This window comes from Bufo bufo, chromosome 5 (assembly GCF_905171765.1).
Source record: "Bufo bufo chromosome 5, aBufBuf1.1, whole genome shotgun sequence".
NCBI classification, from domain to species: domain Eukaryota; kingdom Metazoa; phylum Chordata; class Amphibia; order Anura; family Bufonidae; genus Bufo; species Bufo bufo.
In genome coordinates this window covers 233,599,676-233,621,340 of record NC_053393.1, presented here as the reverse complement: position 1 = coordinate 233,621,340, position 21,665 = coordinate 233,599,676, and the positions used below count along the sequence as shown (strand labels likewise).

The 21,665-nt window shown below is 41.6% G+C and overlaps 1 protein-coding gene across 1 annotated transcript in view; it reads left to right on the top strand.

Moving 5' to 3' along the window:
* Positions 1 to 21,230, top strand: part of VPS41 (VPS41 subunit of HOPS complex) — a 321,046-nt gene extending 299,816 nt beyond the window's left edge. Inside the window, exons 26-30 of the mRNA XM_040432167.1 lie at positions 11,559 to 11,695; positions 14,510 to 14,609; positions 15,033 to 15,077; positions 17,944 to 18,023; positions 20,931 to 21,230. Of these exons, the coding sequence (XP_040288101.1) occupies positions 11,559 to 11,695; positions 14,510 to 14,609; positions 15,033 to 15,077; positions 17,944 to 18,023; positions 20,931 to 21,011 (443 nt within the window). The 3' untranslated portion in view covers positions 21,012 to 21,230. The remainder of the gene's footprint in view (positions 1 to 11,558; positions 11,696 to 14,509; positions 14,610 to 15,032; positions 15,078 to 17,943; positions 18,024 to 20,930) is intronic.
* Positions 21,231 to 21,665: the final 435 nt, after the last annotated feature.

Sequence of the window (21,665 nt, the reverse complement as noted above, 5' to 3'; positions counted from 1 at the left end):
GCGACTGAAAGGATTCGGACCTTTCTGGACCTCTAGAACTACCTTGGTTTGACCCTACTGACGTCAGGAGAGTATTCCTCAGCAGCAAAGAAATGACACGCAGATAGATATCACTGAGAAACACTCTAATTGTATTGTCCTTACAGTTCAGCCTTTTATTAGGCAGAGAGTATAATTTACATAGTAACAGCATTAACCAATCATATTTAGGCACATATTGGCCGGTAATGACCTTGTAAAGCATGACTGTTTTCACTAAAATTTAGGAATTTCAAGAAACTGTCCAAGGACAGGGAAACAAAACCTAAATTACAGTGGGGGAATTTTCTCTTCAATCCCCTCTTAGAACCAAATTTCTCATATAATATGGTTCTTATTCTTGCCCTTTTCTCTGTAAACAGCTAAATATTTTTTATAGCTTTCAGGGGATTGATCTTTAGTGTCAGGTATCAGGGTCTCAAAGAAGGACATTTTGGAAACACCTTTCGTTAACAATTTCCTGACGTACGGTATAACACATATTGTGACGGCGGCTATTATAACTATGATTACTAAGATAATGATGCCTAACTGTACAAGTGCCTGTTTCCAATTGGTGAACCAGCCAAAATATTGATCCCAGGGGTTATTAATACCCGAGTTCTTCTTGAGCTCGATGGATAAGTCCTCGAGTTTCTGTATCGCCAGTGTGACCTTACCATTAGGGCCGGTGTTGTTGGGTATGAAGGTGCAGCACGATGCAGGGTCTGTCAATACCTTACAAAGACCTCCTTTCTCTGCCAGTATCATGTCTAATACCATGCGATTCTGAAATGTCATGATGGAATCTGCCTGTAGCTGTTCTGCCACTCCTTGCATGGCGTCTCTAGTATAATTTATAAATCTCTGTTGATTATAGTAAATCTAATTGATCCAATCTACATTTTTGTTAGCTGTAATGATTGGAAAGATCGATTCAAAGCCAGCAGCAACTTGATCTCTTGCCTTTAATTCATTTAGGACCCCTCTTGGGACACCTTTTGCGTCATTATACACATGAGGGTCCAAACTACCCATGGGGAGTGATCTTTTGGTCCTTGTCACTCTACCTACACTAGGGGGCTCTTGTTCACTAAATATGTGTAAATTCATTATGGCTTTAGCAAGAGCACATTCACCTTTCCAGGAACCTTCTAATCTAGATCTTATCTTTCCATCCCCACAGATCCAATATACATCTCCAATCGAGTATACTTGATTCTGTGTGAGGGAGGTATCTGTTTTACTGTAAGTTGCACAGTATCCTTCAGTGAAATTACCCAGGGATCTTCCTTGATTTCCCCCTCTGTGGCAGGTATAGTTACCAGGATAGATGTGTATACCTTCCCCAGGGCGAGGAGTTTTTGTGAGGAGTGGATATTTTTGCTTCCATTCTTCACACTGGGAATAATTGCTGGTTACATTTGAAAATAGCTGTAGAAAATATTCCTCCACATTTAGTGGGAGGTTAAGAGGTGCTGTCCCACATATATAACAGTTACTCCTATTCACTGAGGCAGCACTATACTTCATCCATTCAAGCCATAAATTAGTATCAGAAAACCCAGTTTCTGCTGCAAGAGCCTCCTCATATGTTGGGTCAGATATTGCTTTAATATTGTTAAAAGTTAAGATACGGGGTTTGAGGGGGTTTGTTTGTTTTTTAGGGTATGTCCATTCTGGGGATTGGTACACGTCTCTTATCTTAAACAGTCTGGTGACCATTGAAGTCTCAGCCCCCCACATATGGTGAAAGTACCATCCCAGCACATAATCCCCTTCATCACCTTTGTTGGGATTCTCTATGTTTATGACTACTTTCATTTCAGACACTACCTTAGGACATCTCCACACTGCAGGATATAACTCTATATGACAATCTCCTCCGTTGGCAATTGTCATTCTACTAATCAAGGATTTACCATTTTTATCCTTCCTATTAAGGTCATTCCGTGGTTTGTGCCCCCAGTCGTCACCCGTATTCCATCCTACTGACCCCCAGTATGTGCATCGATTACCCCAATAGGAATCAGTCACACAGATATAGGCCTGTCCATTCTTATAATGGTTACCGCATCTCGTGGCAGGGGTGCACTTCATCAGGCTGCATAAACAGAAGGATTAAGTTGCAATGTGCGTATTAGAGGAATTGTACCAAAAGGTGACAATGCCATCCTTCTCAGTTATGGCCACTTCTTCTTTGTTACCACCCAGGAAAGTCATTGAGATCGCTGACAGGAGTATTATGATGGTCTTGGACCATCTCTCAGAATTGGGGAAGGGCATCCTGGTGGAGGTCAGAGCTGTCTGCTCCCGTTAGTACCTCGTTCTGTTCCCCTTCAAGGTCAGGGCTGTCTACCCCTGTTAGTACCTCCTTTTGGGATGTCTTTATGATCAACTTTACTCTGGTGGCGTGTATCCAGGTGGGTGTGTCTTCTGTAAGGACAGCTGTGCGGGTCACTGCTACCACTGTGGTCGGTGGTCCGTAGGTGAAGTCCCCTGGAGCTTTTCCTTTCCTCAGAGTCTCTACCAGCACGGTGTCTCCCGCCTGAAATGGGTGGGTGGGTTCCTGTGGAAGAGAAGGAGACTTACAAGCAACTCTTTCTTCAGTTTCACTTAGGATCTTTATTAGTTTGGTAACATACTCTTCTCTGATGAGATCCATATCCCCTTCCTGCACTACCAGTGGGTGCCTGGCCCAAGGGGTGGGGAATGGCTTACCCATGAGTATCTGAAATGGTGACATCCCTAGTTTCTTATTAGGTGTCATCCTGATCTCAGCTAGCACTATTGGTAATACTTCTTTCCATTTTTCAAATGTGCCACCTGTTGCCTTTCTCAATTTATCTTTTATTGTCCTGTTCATGCGTACCACAATGCCTGAGCTTTGTGGGTGGTATGGGATATGGAATTTCCATTCCATCTCCAGAATTTTAGCAAGTTCCTTATTTTTCCTTGAGGTGAAGGCCGGCCCCTGGTCAGATTCAATCACCAGTGGGCAGCCCCATCTTGGAATGATGTTTTGTGTGAGTATCCTTGCTACTGTTTTTGCATCTTCTGATTTTGTAGGGTAGACCTCTGGCCATCTTGAAAACATGTCAACTATGACCAATGCATATTCTTGTTTCCCTTTTTGCCTAGGTATGTGTGTAAATTCTACCTGCAAATGTGTGAAAGGAGTGGTGGGGTAGTCAAGATGTTGGTGTGGGACTTTGACATTGTTGTTTGGATTGTTCCTCAAACATGTGATGCATCTCCTTACATAGTCTGAAACTAAGGCTGAGTTCACACGGGTAAGTATTCCGCGCGGGTGCAATGCGGGAGGTGAACGCATTGCACCCGCACTGAATCTGGACCCATTTTTATAGGGCTGTTCACATGAGCGGTGATTTTCACGCATCACTTGTGCGTTGCGTGAAAATCGCAGCATGCTCTATATTCTGCGTTTTTCACTCAACGCAGGCCCCATAGAAGTGAATGGGGTTGCGTGAAAATCGCAAGCATCCCCAAGCAAGTGCGGATGCGGTGCGATTTTCACGCACGGTTGCTAGGAGACGATCGGGATGGAGACCAGATCATTATTATTTTCCCTTATAACATGGTTATAAGGGAAAACAATAGCATTCTGAATACAGAATACATACTAAAATAGCGCTGGAGGGGTTAAAAAAAAAAATAATAATAATTTACTCTTTTTTTTTTTAACCCCTCCAGCGCTATTTTAGTATGCATTCTGTATTCTGAATGCTATTATTTTCCCTTATAACCATGTTATAAGGGAAAATAATACAATCTACAGAACACAGATCCCAAGCCCGAAATTCTGTGAAGAAGTTCGGGTTTGGGTACCAAACATGCGAGATTTTTCTCACGCGAGTTCAAAATGCACTACAATGTTTTGCACTCGTGCGGGTGCGTGTTCCCGCAATGCACCCGCACATTTTCCCGCAACGCCCTTGTGAACTAAGCCTAACTCTTTGATACCCATAATATAAAAGTTTTGTGTTAGCAGCATGTATGTTGTTTGAATGCTGTTGTGTCCTACTCCATGAAAATGTGCAATGAACAGAGAAGCGCTGTGTTGTGGTATGCATGGTTCCCCTCTTTGCAGATTAATCCAGTCTTAGGATTCTTCTGCAGAATTGAGTAACACCAATCAGCCATTTCATCTTCAGTGGCTGAGGACTGGAGGTCCACTAGCATCTGGGTTAGTTCTACTGAAGGGGGTACCAGTCTTGTAATTTGCAGTGTTGCTGGAGCCAACAATGCCGCTTTCTTAGCTTCTGCATCTGCCAAGGCATTGCCCTGGGAAACGCAGTCCTTTCCTCCAGTATGTGCTTTACAATGAACAATTGCAAGTTGTGAGGGTAACCTGATGGCTTCCAGAAGTTGTGTGACAAGTTGTAAGTGTGAGATGTGCTTACCGTCAGCTACAACTAATCCTCTTCTCTGCCAGATAACACCATGGTCCCAGACCACGCCATGAGCATACCTGCTGTCAGTGTAAATGGTCACTGGCTTACCTTCGTGTAATATGCATGCTCTGGTGAGTGCAATCAATTCAGCAGCTTGTGCAGACTGATAAGTGATTGGTCTAGCTTCGAGGACAATGTCAGGTAACATGACTACTGCGTACCCTGCGTGGTAAGAATTGTCATTTGGTCTGCTGCAAGATCCATCTACAAAAACTTCAGGTGCATCCTCGATTGGTATAGATGACAAATCGGAGCGGGGTGAGGTCTCATGTTGTATGGCATGTATGCATACTCAAGCAATGCATTGAGTATGGGTGCTGGGCCTGAGGTGTGTGCAGCATACTTGATCTATAGGGAGGGGTTCCTGAGGAGCAGGATCTCATACCCAGACAACCTTTGGGCTGACATGTGCTGTGTGTGTATGCCTTTAAGAAGTCCTACAACATCATGTGTGGTGTACAGGATTGTATCATGTCCCATTGTTAGTGGAGTTGCGAGTTCAACCATCATTGCACAGGCTGCAAGAGATCTAAGACATGCTGGCATTCCTTGGACAGAAGCCGGCATTACCTTTGAGAAAAATGCACAAGGACGCAACTTGCCTCCGTGATACTGGGTCAGCACACTCGCCATGGTTTTACAATTTTGTCGAGCATATACGTGGAATGTGAGGTTGTAGTCAGGGTGGCCCAAACCTGGACTTGTCATTAAAGCACATTTCAAGTAATCAAATGCATTCAACATTTCCTTTGACCATTTAATCAAATCTGGCTGTTCGCTCAGTGTGGCTTGCCTCAGAACATTGTCATAGTATGAGCAATCAGGAATCCATTGTCTGCAGTAGTTTATCATACCAAGGAAAGATAGCATGTCTTTCTTGGTGTGCGGGGTGACCAGGCCCGCAACAGACTGAACTCTTTCTGTGCTGATTCTCCTTTCTCCCTTTTTGAGGACAAAGCCCAAGTACTCAACTTGCTTCTTACACCATTGCATTTTCTTGTGTGACACCTTGTGTCCACATTCTGATAATCATATTAACAAAGATACACCATCAGTAACATTGGCCTCCTCTGACATACTACACAATAACAAATCATCCACGTATTGCAAGAGCACAGAACCATGGGGGGGGGGGGGGTTTCTATGGTTTTAAACTGGCTTGGAGGACAATGCTTTACACTACAGGTGAATCAGCATATACCTGGGGCATACTGCACCAGGTGAGTTGATGACCCTCAAAGGAAAATGCAAAAAGGAGCCTAGTCTGCTTGTCAACCGGGATAGAGAAGAAGGCATTCTTCAAATCTATCACGCTGAAACAGACAGCATCTGCAGGGATGGTTGAAAGCAATGGTCATGAACTGATCCCTTATTGTCATGAAGGGGGATGTCTCATCACGGACATTACTCCTCAAACGTTGTGAGAGGGGAGGACTTGCAAAACTATCACTCTGTGAGGGACCCTCTTCTCCCTCAGCTCCCAAATCTTCCCCCTGCACTGAGGTAGAAGTGGGTGACTCAGCTGGTGGGCTTCTTTTTGCAACTGCGACCCCTGGTGGACAATGTGGGGGTGGCACCTGCTGTTGTGGTATCAGTAGTGCGGGTGGTGCAGTGGGTTGTTGCTGCAGGCTAGCATGAGCTGCAGCTGCTAATTCTTCTTCTGTAAAACTAGGGTAGATCTTTTGTATATTACAACTTTTCTTACCGACTGAGCTGTCTGTATTGTTACAGGGGACATTAGGAACTTGGTATGGAGGAGGTCTGTCTAAAACTTGACACTTTCTACCTTTTCTTAGGTCTGCCTCAAGATCATGTTTCTTCGATTCATCAGGCATTCTTTTAGGTGGTTTAGTTTTCTTCGTACTCCTATCATACCAATGGGGGGCTATTTCTAGCCACTGTTCCCCTCCCTTCTGCATATATGTTGTATCCCATTCAGGATCTGGTTCAAAGTGCGGCCAGGCGACCTTTTCCCTTAGGCACAACCCTTTGACCATATCCATGTGATAAGGACCATTGTCCCCGTCACGTGGAAAAGGACTACAGGTTTCCATGAATTCTGTCCAGCCCGCCAAATTATCTATCCATGGATTTATGAGAGAGTAATTTGTGGGGCTAACCCTAGCAACATATTCTTTACATGTTTCTCCTACATTAGGGGGAGGGAAAACTAGTTTTGAACCTTGTCCACCCATAACAGGACACAATATAATGACAGTGGAGTATGTCTGTACACTTGCCACCCAGACAGGATCTCCACACAATATAGCAAATAATATTATCACTGTATAATAATCTTATCACTTTACAAAGTTATCTATGTGGGTCAAACCAAGGTAGGTTAGTCTCCCTGAGACTTATGCCTTATTCACGTTAGTCTCCCTGCGACTTATGCCTTATTCATGTTAGTCTCCCTGAGACTTATGCCTTATTCACGTTAGTCTCCCTGCGACTTATGCCTTATTCATGTTAGTCTCCCTGAGACTTATGCCGTATTCACAGCAATACGCAGTACTCCAAGTACTCACTATAAACTCCCTTAGTCTATATTAAGGTTTTAACTATGTATCCCGGATACAAAAGTAAAACTTACGGATCGAGACGTGGCCAGTGCCCTCGGACCGGACAGGTGGACAAAAGGATGTCTTTCTTACCGGACGCGAGGATGACCTTCTCGATCCCGGACGCGAGCCTCCAAATTGAAAGGATTCGGACCTTTCTGGACCTCTAGAACTACCTTGGTTTGACCCTACTGACGTCAGGAGAGTATTCCTCAGCAGCAAAGGAATGACACGCAGATAGGTATCACTGAGAAACACTCTAATTTTATTGTCCTACAGTTCAGCCTTTTATTAGGCAGAGAGTATAATTTACATAGTAACAACATTAACCAATCATATGTAGGCACATATAGGCCGGTAAACATTAAGCCGGAATGACCTTGTAAAGCATGACTGTTTTCACTAAAATTTAGGAATTTCAAGAAACTGTCCAAGGACAGGGAAACGAAACCTAAATTACAGTCGGGGAACTTAAAACAGTGCATGGACAAGATGCTATCACGATACATATTGTTAGAACAGACAAAATGGAGTCACATTTCTCTTCAGCGACCAAGGCCAAGCATGGTTTAGGAGAGAAGTATCTGGCAGCATTTTTAACTTCATTGAATAATCATAATCGGGCACCATTTACATTTAAGCACCAATCCAAAATGTACCACTGTTACGGCAAAACCCCTACTTCTATGACCTGCTGGGGAAGAGACAAAACAATATAGACTCAGTGTTGTGACACAGATATCGTTATTTTACGTAAGCATCGCGTGATCAATAATAATAATAATTTTTTCTTTTTTTTTATGTTTGCTAGTCAAGCACATTGGATTACAAAAAAACCTTATCTTATACTTCAGTTATTCATCCTTGAAAAGTATCTAGTACCAGTTATACTCCCAGAACATCAGGCACACATAGTTCTGAGAACTAATAAGCAATTAACTTTGTTTGTCTCAAATACACACTGCTCACCAATTCTCAATTCTAACCTAAAATAAACCAGAAAGTAAAGTGGAACCCAGGATACAAAATAAAGGTGCAATCCCTCACAACCCCCATATACAGTATCAGTCATAGGGACCCCATTCTGGTGTATACAATTTGTCTGCTGCAGATTTAAAGACATGCTGCAATTTTTATATCTCCAAACTGCCTATTTTTACCACAGTTTTAACCCTTTGTAATGCACAAAAGCAGGTTTTGCTGCATATTCAAAGCAGATTACTGCTTCTACAGTATATTACGTTGATAGCAATCAGTGAGGGTGGAACCATTGTGTGAACCAACCTTTGGGCTAAATCTAAGGATGTTATCCTTGCAGTCCCCTATTATTCACCTTTTACCCTTATACAGGAATCAGGATTTCACTGCAGGGAATTCACCAGGAGTAGTCCTGGTGTGGTTGACAGCTGATGCACAGAGGGGCAAAGCCATAGTCAATAACTGGTCGAAGTGAGGGCAGTGTGAAGCACAGAGGGCTAAAGCCATAGTCAATAACGGGTCAAAGTCAGGGCAGGCAGCACAGGGTCAGTATATTAATCAGGCATGGGTTTGGTCAGGTGGCAGAGGGTTAGAATCCAGGAATCGGGTAGAAGTCTGTAGATGGTCAGACAAGCGGATTACAGCACCTTTGCAGGATTTAGAAAGCTAGTAAACCTGTTTCTTGGACAGAGGGTTATGCCTTGCAATATTGCAGAAGGAGGTATGGTTCAATGAAGAATAACGCCAATAGACACACTGGCGCCCAGGCCTGCTGCCAGAGCACTGGAACTGTGACAGACACAGGGTGAGTGGAGGAGCACCCGTGTCCACCTGAAGTAGCAGGGCAGTGCAAGGCAATAGGCGACCGATGTAACATACATGTTAAATTGTTATCACGGTATTGATGATTCTTGTTTTCCAAGCTACAGTTAAAATCTGTATTATAAATAATAGTGTGTGGGAGTTGTCTGTGTAATGTATGTTGGAGAGATTCATGGTCTCAGTCCATTCTTGTTATTTAGCGGTGGTGCAGCTGAGATTATTATTGCTCTCATAATTTAAGGAAGTGACAAACCTCAGATGCAGCTCCGAATATTGTTTTCCCAGATATGTTTACTTCCAGAATACTGTCATATTGGTGAAGCTGCTTGCATCTCCAATATATAACAATTGGCAGATAAGGCAATATAGCATCGTTTTTTTCCAGCGTTGTTCATCCAGACACAGCGCCAAGAAAAGACATGTCCTTTCCTGGCACAGTCTCAGCTATAAACTGCCATGAGGTGCAGTGCGGCCTGCCATTGAAATAATGGTAGGCAGATTCAGTGCAGCTGTCAGCAATTTTTTGCATCAAAATGTTTGCCAAATTCCACCAGCATTAAATCACATGTGAGGGGGCTCCCTCTCTCACCCATTCCTCTCCTCCCGCAATGCAAATGTGGGGTGCCAGGGGGGTTGCCTTAGCAGCCAGGGGTCTAACAATAGCCCCTAGGCCTCCTATGAATGGATCACATTTCGGCCATATAGTCTCTGTGTCCGTTTTTACAGTAACTGACATAATACACTGCAATACAGAAGTGGTCGTGTATTTTATTAGTTCTCAAAGGATCGCATGTTCAAAAAAAAATTTTAAAATAAAAAAAGTTGAGTAATAAAAAGTAAAAAATTGCCTTTTGTGCATGCAAATACACCTGTTTACCTAAAAGAAAATGTAAACTATATATAATTGGTATCATAGCATCTGTAATGACCCATACAATAAAATAAGCACATTTTTATCTGGTATCGTTAAATAAAATTAAAAATAAATTCCTGATTTGTTCATTCTATCTCCCACAAAATGCAATAAAACGAATACCTTAAAATGGTTCAGATTAAAACAACAAGCCTTAATGCATCGCCATCGATGGAAAAATAAAATTGTTCTTTTAATGCAGTGACCCAAAAACAGATATTAAAACAAGTGTTATTGTGCAAAAGTAAAAAATTAAATAAACATGTTATTATATCACTTATACCACTTGGTAAACTCCATAAAAACAAAACCTAAAAAACAATGGCAAAATTGCTATGTTTTTTTTTTTATTTATGCCGTCACCCAAATAAAGTGTAAAGTTACATAGTACATTACAATACATTATATGTACCCCAAAATGATGCCATAAGAAAATACAACTCGTCCCACAAAGAACAAGTCCTCATACAGCTATGTCGACAGAAAAATAAAAAGCCATGGTTTTTAAAATGCAGAGATGAAAAAAGGAAATTTAAAACATGTTGCATCCTTAATGCTCAACTAGGCTGCTTTTTTTTTTCATTTTAGACTGTCCTGACCCGTTTTCACCATATAAATAAATACTCTGGTTTGTTTCCATCCTGTATATAGCACTTCCTCTTGCTGTATCCAACCAAACTCCTGATGCACTATTTTTTTCTCTGCCACAGCTCCAGCACCACCCCTAACAACTCCCAGCTAGTCACATACACACTCCCGTAGAACCACACCTAAGGCTCCATTCACACGTCTGTGGTGTGTTGCGGACCCGCAAATTGCGGATCCGCAACACATTAGCCCGGCACCCCTATAGAAATGCCTATTCTTGTCCGCAGCTGCGGACAAGAATAGGACATGTTCTATCTTTTGCGAAGCTTTGGACCCGAAGATCGGGGCCGCGCTCCGCGGATGCGGACAGCACACTGTGTGCTGTCCGCATCCATTCCGTCCCCATAGAGAATGAATGGGTCCGCACCTGTTCCGCTAAATTGCGGAACGGATGCGGACCCATTTGCAGACGTGTGAATGGAGCCTAATGCCCAGCTAGTTTATAGCTCCTCCCACCAGTTACATAGACACTCCCCTATCACTGCCCCTAACAACACCCAGCTGGTTTATAGCTCCTCCCACCCAGCTAGTTACATAGACACTCCCCTATCACTGCCCCAACACCCAGCTAGTTTATATCTCCTCTCACCCAGCAAGTTACATAGACACTCCCCTATCACTGCCGCTAACAACACAGTTAGTTTATAGCTCCTCCCACCTAGCTAGTTACATACACACTCCCGTAGCACCACCCCTAACGCCCAGCTAGTTTATAGCTCCTCCCACCCCGCTAGTTACATAGACACTCACTGATACTGCCTTGACACATTCATGGACATAACATCACAGGACATAAAGAGCTGCATGGACATGGTCATGCAAACACAGCCCAGAACAGCAGATAGGAACAACAGCTAAAATAAATACATTACACAATTACAGCTGCCTTCACAAATGATTATTTTAAAGTATGTTGATGCAAACTGGAAAACTACTTTACTTTAAGGGGCTAAATAATTGGGGGCACCATCGATTCAACATAAACGTGTCAAATTGGTGTGTGCACTTGTTCAAGAAGACTGCACAATATATTTCAGTGACATGTGTAGCTTTTCATTACTAAACATTTCAGCAAGGGATGTCGCTTTAAGAAAGTTTTACAAATCTCCTATATGCTTTAATAACACCACTGTTTTTTAACAGCATTTATAACTGGACTGCTGAATAACATTGGGACCCATGTTGATCCGATCCTTCTGATTCACCGGATTAAAGAGGGAATGGAGATTCCTAATTTGAGAGATTCGCTTGTTAAAATCCTACAAGACTATAACCTCCAGGTGAGTTCTGAGATTCATTGTGGAGCTTTATAAATTAGACTGATATGCAGTACACGACAACCTCTTTCTAACAAAGCTAGAAATAGCCCTGTACCTCACATGGATCCAGAGATCTCCCCATTCATTGCTCTGCTATCAAGGGGAGTATATTTTCTGCTGCAGCTAAGAGGGCATGTCCATTCTGCTGGAGCTCTCTACCTATAACAGGCAGTTAAAGAATGAAACTGAGCATGTGCAACCTTCTCAGTGAGCCGGACAAATAAAAAGAACAAACAGCAGGTGGCGCTATACAGATGCATTTTATTGAATAACTCAATGGCTATACAAAATGTTTAATTATATGCAATTATCAACGTAATCAGATCCAGGTGCTGGTTTTCAAAACTGTCGATCATTTTTCATGGGACAACCCCTTTAACTCCCAGAAAACCCCTCTAAGGCTAGTTTCACACTAATGTTAAAATCATCCGGCAAGCTGTTCCTGCAGGGAAGCAGCCTGCCAGAGTTCATCATATCCAGAGTTCATCTCTAATGGAATCCAGGTTGTTTCAGGCTACTTTCACACTAGCGTTCGGGGCTCCGCTTGTGAGCTCCGTTTGAAGGGTCTCACAAGCGGCCCCGAACGCATCCGTCCAGCCCCAATGCATTCTGAGTGGATGCGGATCCGCTCAGAATGCATCAGTCTGGCGGCGTTCAGCCTCCGCTCCGCTCAGCGAGCGGACACCTGAACGCTGCTTGCAGCGTTCGGGTGTCCGCCTGGCCGTGCGGAGGCAAACGGATCCGTCCAGACTTACAATGTAAGTCAATGGGGACGGATCCGTTTGAAGTTGACACAATATGGCTCAATTTTCAAACGGATCCGTCCCCATTGACTTTCAATGTAAAGTCAAAACGGATCCGTTTGCATTATCATGAACAAAAAAAATAATAATAATAATTTTTTTTTTTTTATTTTTTATTTTTTTTGTTCATGGTAATGCAAACGGATCCGTTCTGAACGGATCTAAGCGTTTGCATATAGGTGCGGATCCGTCTGTGCAGATACCAGACGGATCCGCACCTAAACGCAGGTGTGAAAGTAGCCTAACTTGTACCAGTTTTTGTCCGGTCAAATGCCGCACTAAGGCTGGAAACAGGCCAGGTCCCATTATAGTCAGTGTGCTCCGGCGGGGAAAAGAAGTATCTGGCTGTGCTGGATACCATGAACTCCAGCAGAAACCACTGAAGAGTGGAAGTAATTATCTACTGTGGAGTTTTACAACAGACTGTCTTCCATTGTGACCTGCAGATGTAGACATAAAGGGCCAATATCACTACTATGTCACCAGAACTCTCTATTGTAAGCGAGTAGACTGTCAGATGCCTTCATATTTAGACTGAACTTATTAGCCTATAGAGAATTGAAATCCTTATGTAAATGTAGGTTTGTTCAGAGAGCACAGACGTACAACGTTCTTTTCTCCCCAGGGATTTGATGATTCATCTTTAATTAAAGCAGTGGCACAGGGTTATTCATCAGGCTGTGATAGCGCTGATTGGCGGCTATGCATGTTAATGAATATCCTCTAAACTCTATGAATATAATTGTGCTCCTTTAGACAGGTGTAGTTTATGGATTTTCTAAATTGTTTATTCTCCTACATGCCTTTCTTTCATCCTGTACTGATAAATTACTAGTTGAGCTTTTCATAAAGTATTGAGGCTGTTACAGATCACCACAGAGAAGTGATTTATCTCTACTGATAGCGAGATGCAAAAAAAAGAACTTGCATTTTTTATTTTATTGCTACCATCCTAATTGTGATACCCATGGAATACACTTACAACAGATCCTACTTGGGGAAAGGTTCTCCATATTTCGTCCCTGCCTATTCTCGAGACACAGGTAAAGCAACTTCTGAGATTTGTGGAACGTGGAGATTATCCATACAGAGGTGATATTACTAGGATATGCCATCTCTCTATGAGGAACGCCCAACAATTTCTTCAAAGTTGTGTAGCGCTGTGTCCCCTTCATGTTTTTTACCTGCACAGCAGCGCCTCAACGAATCTCGTGAATGCGGCCAGATGTAGTTCCCTGCGTAATCGCTGCACAACCAGGTGGCAGGGATGCACTGCAAAACCAGTGGTGTGGTCCTTTCATTCTCAGTATTGGTGGTTTCTAAAATTTAGTGATACGCTGTCCCTTTATAAGATTAGAATACCCAGTTGACTGTATAGAAACATGAGTTAAAGAGCCTCTGTCGCCGTGATTAAGTCAGGCATACTGCCTGGTAGGGTTTATCCTAGGGACTAAAACGAGCCCTTCAATCAGTGTTACCGATGCAGAGAAATTGTTATTTGTAGTTGTATGCAAATGAGGTGCTCAGACCACTGAAGGTCTTGCATGGCCCCTTTCGAGTACCGTTTCACCTCCTACTGACCCCTTTTCCACTCCCCTCTCAATGAGATTGACAGGGCCAGGCATCGGAGCAGTGAGGAAATCTTTTACATGCGCTGGTGCATTAAAGATGTCAGAGCGGTCTTTCCCGATCAGAGATCTTCACTGCACATGCGCCGATAACACTTGTGTATGCTCCACGTTTCTATCTTCTCTATGTTATCATGAATAATTTCGATCACTAGCAGCAAATCGGGAGCTTAAAAAGGATGATGAACTGCAACACACAGTATAATAAAACAACGCATACCTCTTCACTTATACAAGGATAAAACCTATTTACATTAAACCCCCAAAACCCTGTTCAGATTATTTGGAGGAAGTGCTTGCGACCTGTTCATCATACCAACATTATGGCCTTTTTTATGTTTCAGATACTGCTAAGGGAAGGTTGCAAAAAGATCTTGGTGTCAGACTCACTGGCATTGTTGAAGAAAATGCACAGGACTCAGTCCAGGGCTATGCTGGTTGATGGTATGTGAATAGTTGCCTTACTTAGTAGTTTTTCTTCTTTCTCCACTGTGTTCTACCTCCTAAAATAGTTAGCTTAAGCGCTGCTGTTAAACTAGTTTTTCCTTTTTTTTATTTCTAACATTACAATAAAATTGGATCTAACTGCAAAACCTCCTGAATTGCATGTATATAGGCTTTCCTTACAGTATCTACATTTAAAAAAATGTATACCGGTAATTCATACAAAACAATAAATTAAATGCATTCAGATTATTATAATATATAAAGTATAAGCACATTACAATTACACACTAATAAAAACTGAAATACACAGCCGGCCTACAGTAGGAGAGACATCCCTGCCCATGTGTACTTCCTAGCCCAGCAGCTGGTCTTTTTTACATGTACACTTAATAGAAAGGTATGTTTTATTTTATTTTGCAGAGGACAATATTTGTGAAGTTTGCTTGTCGTCGATACTTCCAACAGGTACTTCTTATATCTATCTGCTTTGTGACAATAATTTGTGGCTAAACTGCTTTTATCCCTGAATGTTAAAATATTCTGGGCCCAATGACCAATCTTTATGTCAGTAGACAATCTAATGATATTTTGAATCGACGGTGTCTCTTGTGCGATACTTGAGTGAGTAAGAGCAGAGCTGTAGTAACCTGGCAAATCCACTATACAGTGTATGGACCTGTGCTGTTCTGAGGTCCACTGCATAGCAGCTCCTGCAAACTGCTGTGGGGGCGTCAAGAGTCTGACCCAAACCAATCTGATATTCATGTCCTTTCCTAAGGATAGGTCATCAGTATTTAAAGTCCCAGAAACCCATTTTAAACCATTATTGCAATGACACAAAAAGTTACCCTCTTAGTAACTCTTTACCAAATTCAGAAAATTAACTATTGAGATCTATAGGAAGAGTGTTGTGGGCATCCTTTGTATAAAGTGTAGAAGTAACTGTGAAGAAAAGGGGAGGGGCTCATGTTCCCATAAAATATATTCTATAGCTGTGATGGCTAACCTCCGGCACTCCAGCTGTGGTAAAACTACGACTCAAAGATGTACACTTGCTAAGCTGTTCTCAGAACTCCATATAAATGAATGGAGCATTCTGGGAGTCATAGTTTCACCACAGCTGGAGTACCGGAGGTTAGCCATCACTGTTCTTTGGTGTACTCTTGTTTTATCTACCCTCAGCTCTATAGTAGGTGTTAACTTTTATTGTGACTTTTCCTGTGATGATAATGAGATGAAAACCCTCTCACCTGTCTGCATTCCAGCTTTTCCAGAGCTGTTGCCCTGTTCCCAGCCACTTCTCTGTCCATTTTCTCAAGTTAAGAAATAAAGCAGATATGTACCCATGAAACTGGCTGACCTGTTACATGTGCGCTTGGCAACTGAAGGCATCTGTGTTGGTTCTACTTTCTTATGTGCCTGCATTGCTGAGAAATATGAAGTTTTGATATTTAGTGGCATGCAAATTTGGCCACCCCTGGTCAGAATTACTGTTACTGTGAACAGTTAAGCAAATTGAAGATGAAATTATTCCCTTTGTATTTTAAGCAAAAACTTTTTTTTTTATTTCCATCTTTAAAATTTTCAAAAAAGGAAAAGCCCCTGAAGAAAAAGTTAGAGCACCCTGCATGGTTAGTACCTAGCAGCACACCCTTAGGCAAGTATCACAGCTTTTTGTAGCCAGCTAACTGTCTTTCAGTTCTTGTTTGAGGGATTTTCATGCATTCTTCCTTGCAAAAGTCATCCGGTCTTACATGCATTGCTTTTTTGAGGTTTATCCACAGATTTTCAATGATGTTCTGATCAGGAAACTCTGAGGGCCCTGGTAAAACCTTCAGCTTGTGCCTTTTGAGGTAGTCTACTGTGGATTTTGAGGTGTGTTTAGGATCATTATCCATTTGTAGAAGCCATCCTCTTTTCAACTTCATCTTTTTTACAGTTGGTGTTGCTTCCTGAATTTGGTGCAATTTCAATGAATCCATTCATCGCTACATGTGAAATGTCCCCTGTGCCATTTAACATAGCACAACACAAACCCAAAGCATGATTAATCCATCCCCATACTAAATAGTTGGAGAGGTGTTCTTTTCATGAAATTCTTTGCCTTGCTTTCTCTAAACATACTTTTAATCATTGTGGCCAAAGTGTTCTGTTTTAACTTCATCTGTCCACAGGACTGTTTCCAAAAAGGCATCAGCCTGGTTTAGATGTTCTTTTGCAAACTTGCAGAATTTTGTGGTGAGGAAGCAAAAGAGGTTTTCTTCCGATTACTCTTCAACGAAGGCCATGTTTGTGCAGGTGTCGCTGAACAGAGAGGGTTCTGATTTGCCTTTCTAGAAATCCTACGAGAATATGTCTCATTTGCCTTTCTAGAAATCCTACGAGAATGTCATTTTTCTTAAACTTCCAGACATTTTTTTGACCTCCACTGTTCTTTTTTACTGCTATTTCTTAATTACATTTCAAACTAAGGGAATGGCAACTTAAACTACCTCAAAAGGTGCAAGCTGAAGGTTTTACCATGGACCACACAATCCCCTGATCTGAACATCATTGAAAATCTGTAGATAAACCTCAAAAGAGCAGTTCATGCAGGAATCTAACAGAACTAGAAGACTTTTGCCACAATGAATGGATGAATATCCCTCAAACAAGAATTCAAAGACTCTTGTCTACAAAAAAGCATTTACAAGCTGTGATACTTGCCAAGGGGGTGCTACTATGTACTAACCATGCAGGGTGCCCAAACGTTTGCTTCAGGCCCTTTTCCTTTTTTGAAAATATAAAAGCTGAAAATATTGCTTAAAATGCAAAGGGAATGTGTCATCCTTTGGAGATTTCATCTTCAACTTGTTTAACTGTTTACAGTAACAGTAATTTTGACTCAGGTTGCCCAAACTTTTGTACGTCACTGTATGCAAATGTGACTCTAGGAGCAATGGGGCGTTTTCATTACACCTAGAGGTTCAGTTGTCTCTGCAATTGCTGCGCCCTTCCCACTTTGATTAACAGGGCCAGGCATTATGATGTTTTCACTGCCTGGCCCTGTCAATTAAAGTGCAGAGCGAGCGGTAGCTGCGGAGACAGCTGAGCCTCTAGGAGTAACGGCAAAGCCCCCATTGCTCGTAGAAGCTCATTTGAATATACCGTATATTAAAACTTTATTCATTTTCTCAGCAATGCAGACACACATGAACATGGGATAAACACAGTTGCCTTCAGCTGCCAATCATACATGTAACAGGTCAGCCATTTTCATAGGTACAAATCTGCTGACAGATACCTGTTAAAACTGAGCATTACAGTGTCCAATAATTTCATTGTTTTTCAGATTCTTCAAAGCCTCTTGGCGTGGTGGTATTTCACTGCAGGCACATGTTCCACAGAGAGTGTCTGCCTATTGGCAACACAGTAAGCAGCTTTTGTACTCTACTACAAATATCAAAAATAAATTGATATTGGCTTAGGGAGAATCCTATGTATTATTCTACTCCTGTGGCAGTATACACAAAACAGATCACATTTTAAAGGGTAAATTAAATCACTGCACAGTTTTCATGAAGCTTTTGTTTCTAAACCACCAGCGTATCCATAATAGACATAATGGTTGAAATGTAATTGTGAGTTGCTTAAAAAAGGATCACACTAAGTAAACCTGTTATTTTATTATTAGTCATTGTTTTAGTTTTTAATTAGAAAGTAGATTAAATAATAGAACCCCCCCTCCCCATGTACCCACTGCATTATTTCAGACTATTGTTCCTCTAAGCATTCTACAGTACTTCAATCCTGCATCAATGGTATTTTATATAAGCTGAATTATCAGATATTCTGGATCATTGAACAAAAGTATATAAAACACATTTGTATTGAACCTTCAAGGAGAAAATTCAAAATAAATGAATGCAATATAAGGGCTCTTTAACACAAGCGGATGCCATGCGGGTAGTCCCACTGGTCATAACAGCTCATGGCTGGGGGTTAGAGAAGGAAAGGCAACCTCCTTCTGAGAGGATGTGGTCCAGTCAGCACAACATCTATAATCATTGACTACCATCGCTAGAGTAAGATAGTGTGGCACTAGTTTCCAGCACAAAACTAAATAACATGGAATTTCCCAGAACCATAGGCAGAAAGACTGAGCAAATGCAATCAGTTAGTAAAAGACCTCTCAGTAAGGACAAAGTGATAGTATTAGGGTTCTTTCACACGAGCGGATGCCGTGCATGTAATCCGCTGCGTGAAAGAGAGCCAAGCCCCGCTCTGGACAGCAGAGACACAGAGCATTAACATGATTGATACTTCATGGTGGTGTGTACCACACTGAACATGGACCAAAGAAAGCTAAGGAGAGAGTTGTCTCAGGAGATTACAAAGAAGATTATAGATAAACATGTTAAAGATAAAGACTATAAGACCATCTCCAAACAGGTTGATGTTCCAGTTACTACAGTTGCACATATTCAGAACTTTCAGAACTGTAGACAACCTCTCTGGATGTGGCTGCAAGAGGAAAATTTATGACAAATTGAAGAGACTGATAATACGAACAGTAACCAAAGAGCCCAGAACAACTTCTAAAGAGATTAGAGGTGAATTCCAAGGTCAAGGTACATCAGTGTTAGATTGCATCATCCATTTCTGTCTTATGGAAAGTTGATTTATTGGAAGATGACCAAGGAGGAAACCATTGTTGAAATCAAATCATAAATAAGCGAGACTGGGATTTGCCAAAATGCATACTGACAAGCCACAAAGCCTTTGAGAACGTCCTTTGGACAAATGGGACAAAACTGGAGCTTTTTGGCAAGTCACTTCAGCTCTGTGTTCATAGAGACAAAAGTTAAACATACAAAAAAATCATTGTACCTACTGTGAAACATGGAGGGGGCTCGATTATTTTATGGGGCTGCTTTTCTGCATCTGGCACAGGGCATCTGGAATCTGGGCAGGGCACCATGAAATCTTAAAACTATCAAGGCATTCTTCAGCCAAATGTGCTGCCCAGGGTCAGAAAGCTTGGTCTCAGTCACAGGCCGTGGGTCCTCCAGCAGAATAATGCCCAAACACACACCTAAAAACATCCAGAATGGCTAAGAGTAAAACATCGGTCTATTCTGAAGTGGCCTTCTATGAGCCCTGGTCTACATTCTATTGAGCATCTGTGGAAGTCTGAAAAAGGCACCCTTCATACCTGAGACAAAATGCCTGTGGACGGGTGCAGAAGTCTCATTAAGGCCTCTTTCACACGAGTGGGACGGATTGGCTCCGGACGAGTTCAGGGTGTGTTCAGTGCACCATTTTGCAAGCAAGTTGAGTCACTTTTGTCTGCGATTGCGTTCAGTTTTTTACGCGCGGATGCAATGCGTTTTGATGCATTTTTCACGCGCGTGTTAAAAAACTGAAGGTTTGCAAACCACATCTCTGAGCAACCATCAGTGAAAAATTCATTGCATCCGCACTCGCTTGCAGATTCAATGCGTTTTTCACTGAAGCCCCATTCACTTCTATGGGGCCAAGGCTGCATGAAAAACGCAGAATATAGAACATGCTGCATTTTTCATGCAACGCAGAACTGATGAGTGAAAAAAACGCTCATGTGCACAGACACATTGAAATGAATGGGTCAGGATTCAGTGCGGGTGCTATGCGTTCACGTCACGCATTGCACCCGTGTGGAAAACTCGCTCGTGTGAAAGGGGCATAAGAGTTACAAAAATTGCTTGATTGCAATAATTGCCTTAAATGGTTAAGCAACAAAATATTAAGTTAGGGGTACCATCATTTTTGTCCAGGCCAGTTTCATTAGTTCCTTTTATAAATTATTCTGTTGAACCAAAATTCTAAAGCAATGTCTGATTTTCAGTAAATTTTTATTTTATTATACCTTTTGTCAGTTTCGAGTTATTTCAACGACGATTGTGGGTTTTTCCTTTTTCAACGGAAGGGTACCAACAATATTGTCCATGTTTAAATAACCATATAAATCCAGCTTTAGCTAAATTCCATCCTAGTGCTAAAAGCTAAGACCTTTATGGACCATAAGTTAGACAGCTCATAAAAGTGTGATGGGAAGGGTAAAGAGAAGGAAGTAGTCAGACCCCCGCTGACCTATTATGAGAATAGGACATCAATATACTAGCTCTGCACAACCTCTTTAACAAACCTATTAGTGAAAGTAGGTCATTATTGTATAATACATTACTGATTACAAAGTAATACAATTGTGGTCATGTCTATACAAAATAGAATGTTATCTTTTGGGATGCTCTAAAATGTGGTCGCATTTGACATTCATTTATTTGTCTTCTTTTTTAGATGTCCCCAGCTTATTTCTGTAACATCTGCAGTGCCAAACACCGTGGTCCTGGGAGTGCCATCTTAGACATGAAAAAATAGCCTTTAGAAAATGCACAGTTTCCCTCTTTTGTCATTTCTGACAACCAGCGTTGATGTTTCTGATATGTATTTTGCTTGTCTGTAAATTTACTCCTGTTGACAGGGGGGATAAAGCTGTTTACAGCACATTAGTTATTCTAGAAGAAGATGCTACACACGCAGAGCATATGGTTGTCTGAAATTTCTGTTACAAATTAAAATAAAATTTCCATGCCTGATTCTTTTTTCATTTCTTTATCTTAATTAGTATAAAATTTAGTAAAAAAATTCAAGCATATGTACTGTTTCCCAGTGGTTCACATTATTCATGCAATGGTTGCGGGGGATACTGTATCTCCTTATGGAGATCGCCTTAATCGTCTTGAGGAGTCTTAGAGGAATTCATGCAATGGATCAACACTGTTCTTAGACTCCAAATGGAAACTTGAATCGTAGAAAGTGCAACCTTTTTTTGGTTTATTTTTAATATTGTATAGGTAGTTAGAGCAGTCAGTATCAAAAACCAAGTGGACTGGGTATAATTAAAACATAATTTTTACTATGGTATTTAAAAAAAACTTAAATAATAGACCATAGAACCTTTGTAATAAGGGTTCATATAGGGATTAGGCCCCAATACAGGGACAGGTTCCGTACGGGGTCACCCCTATCGGG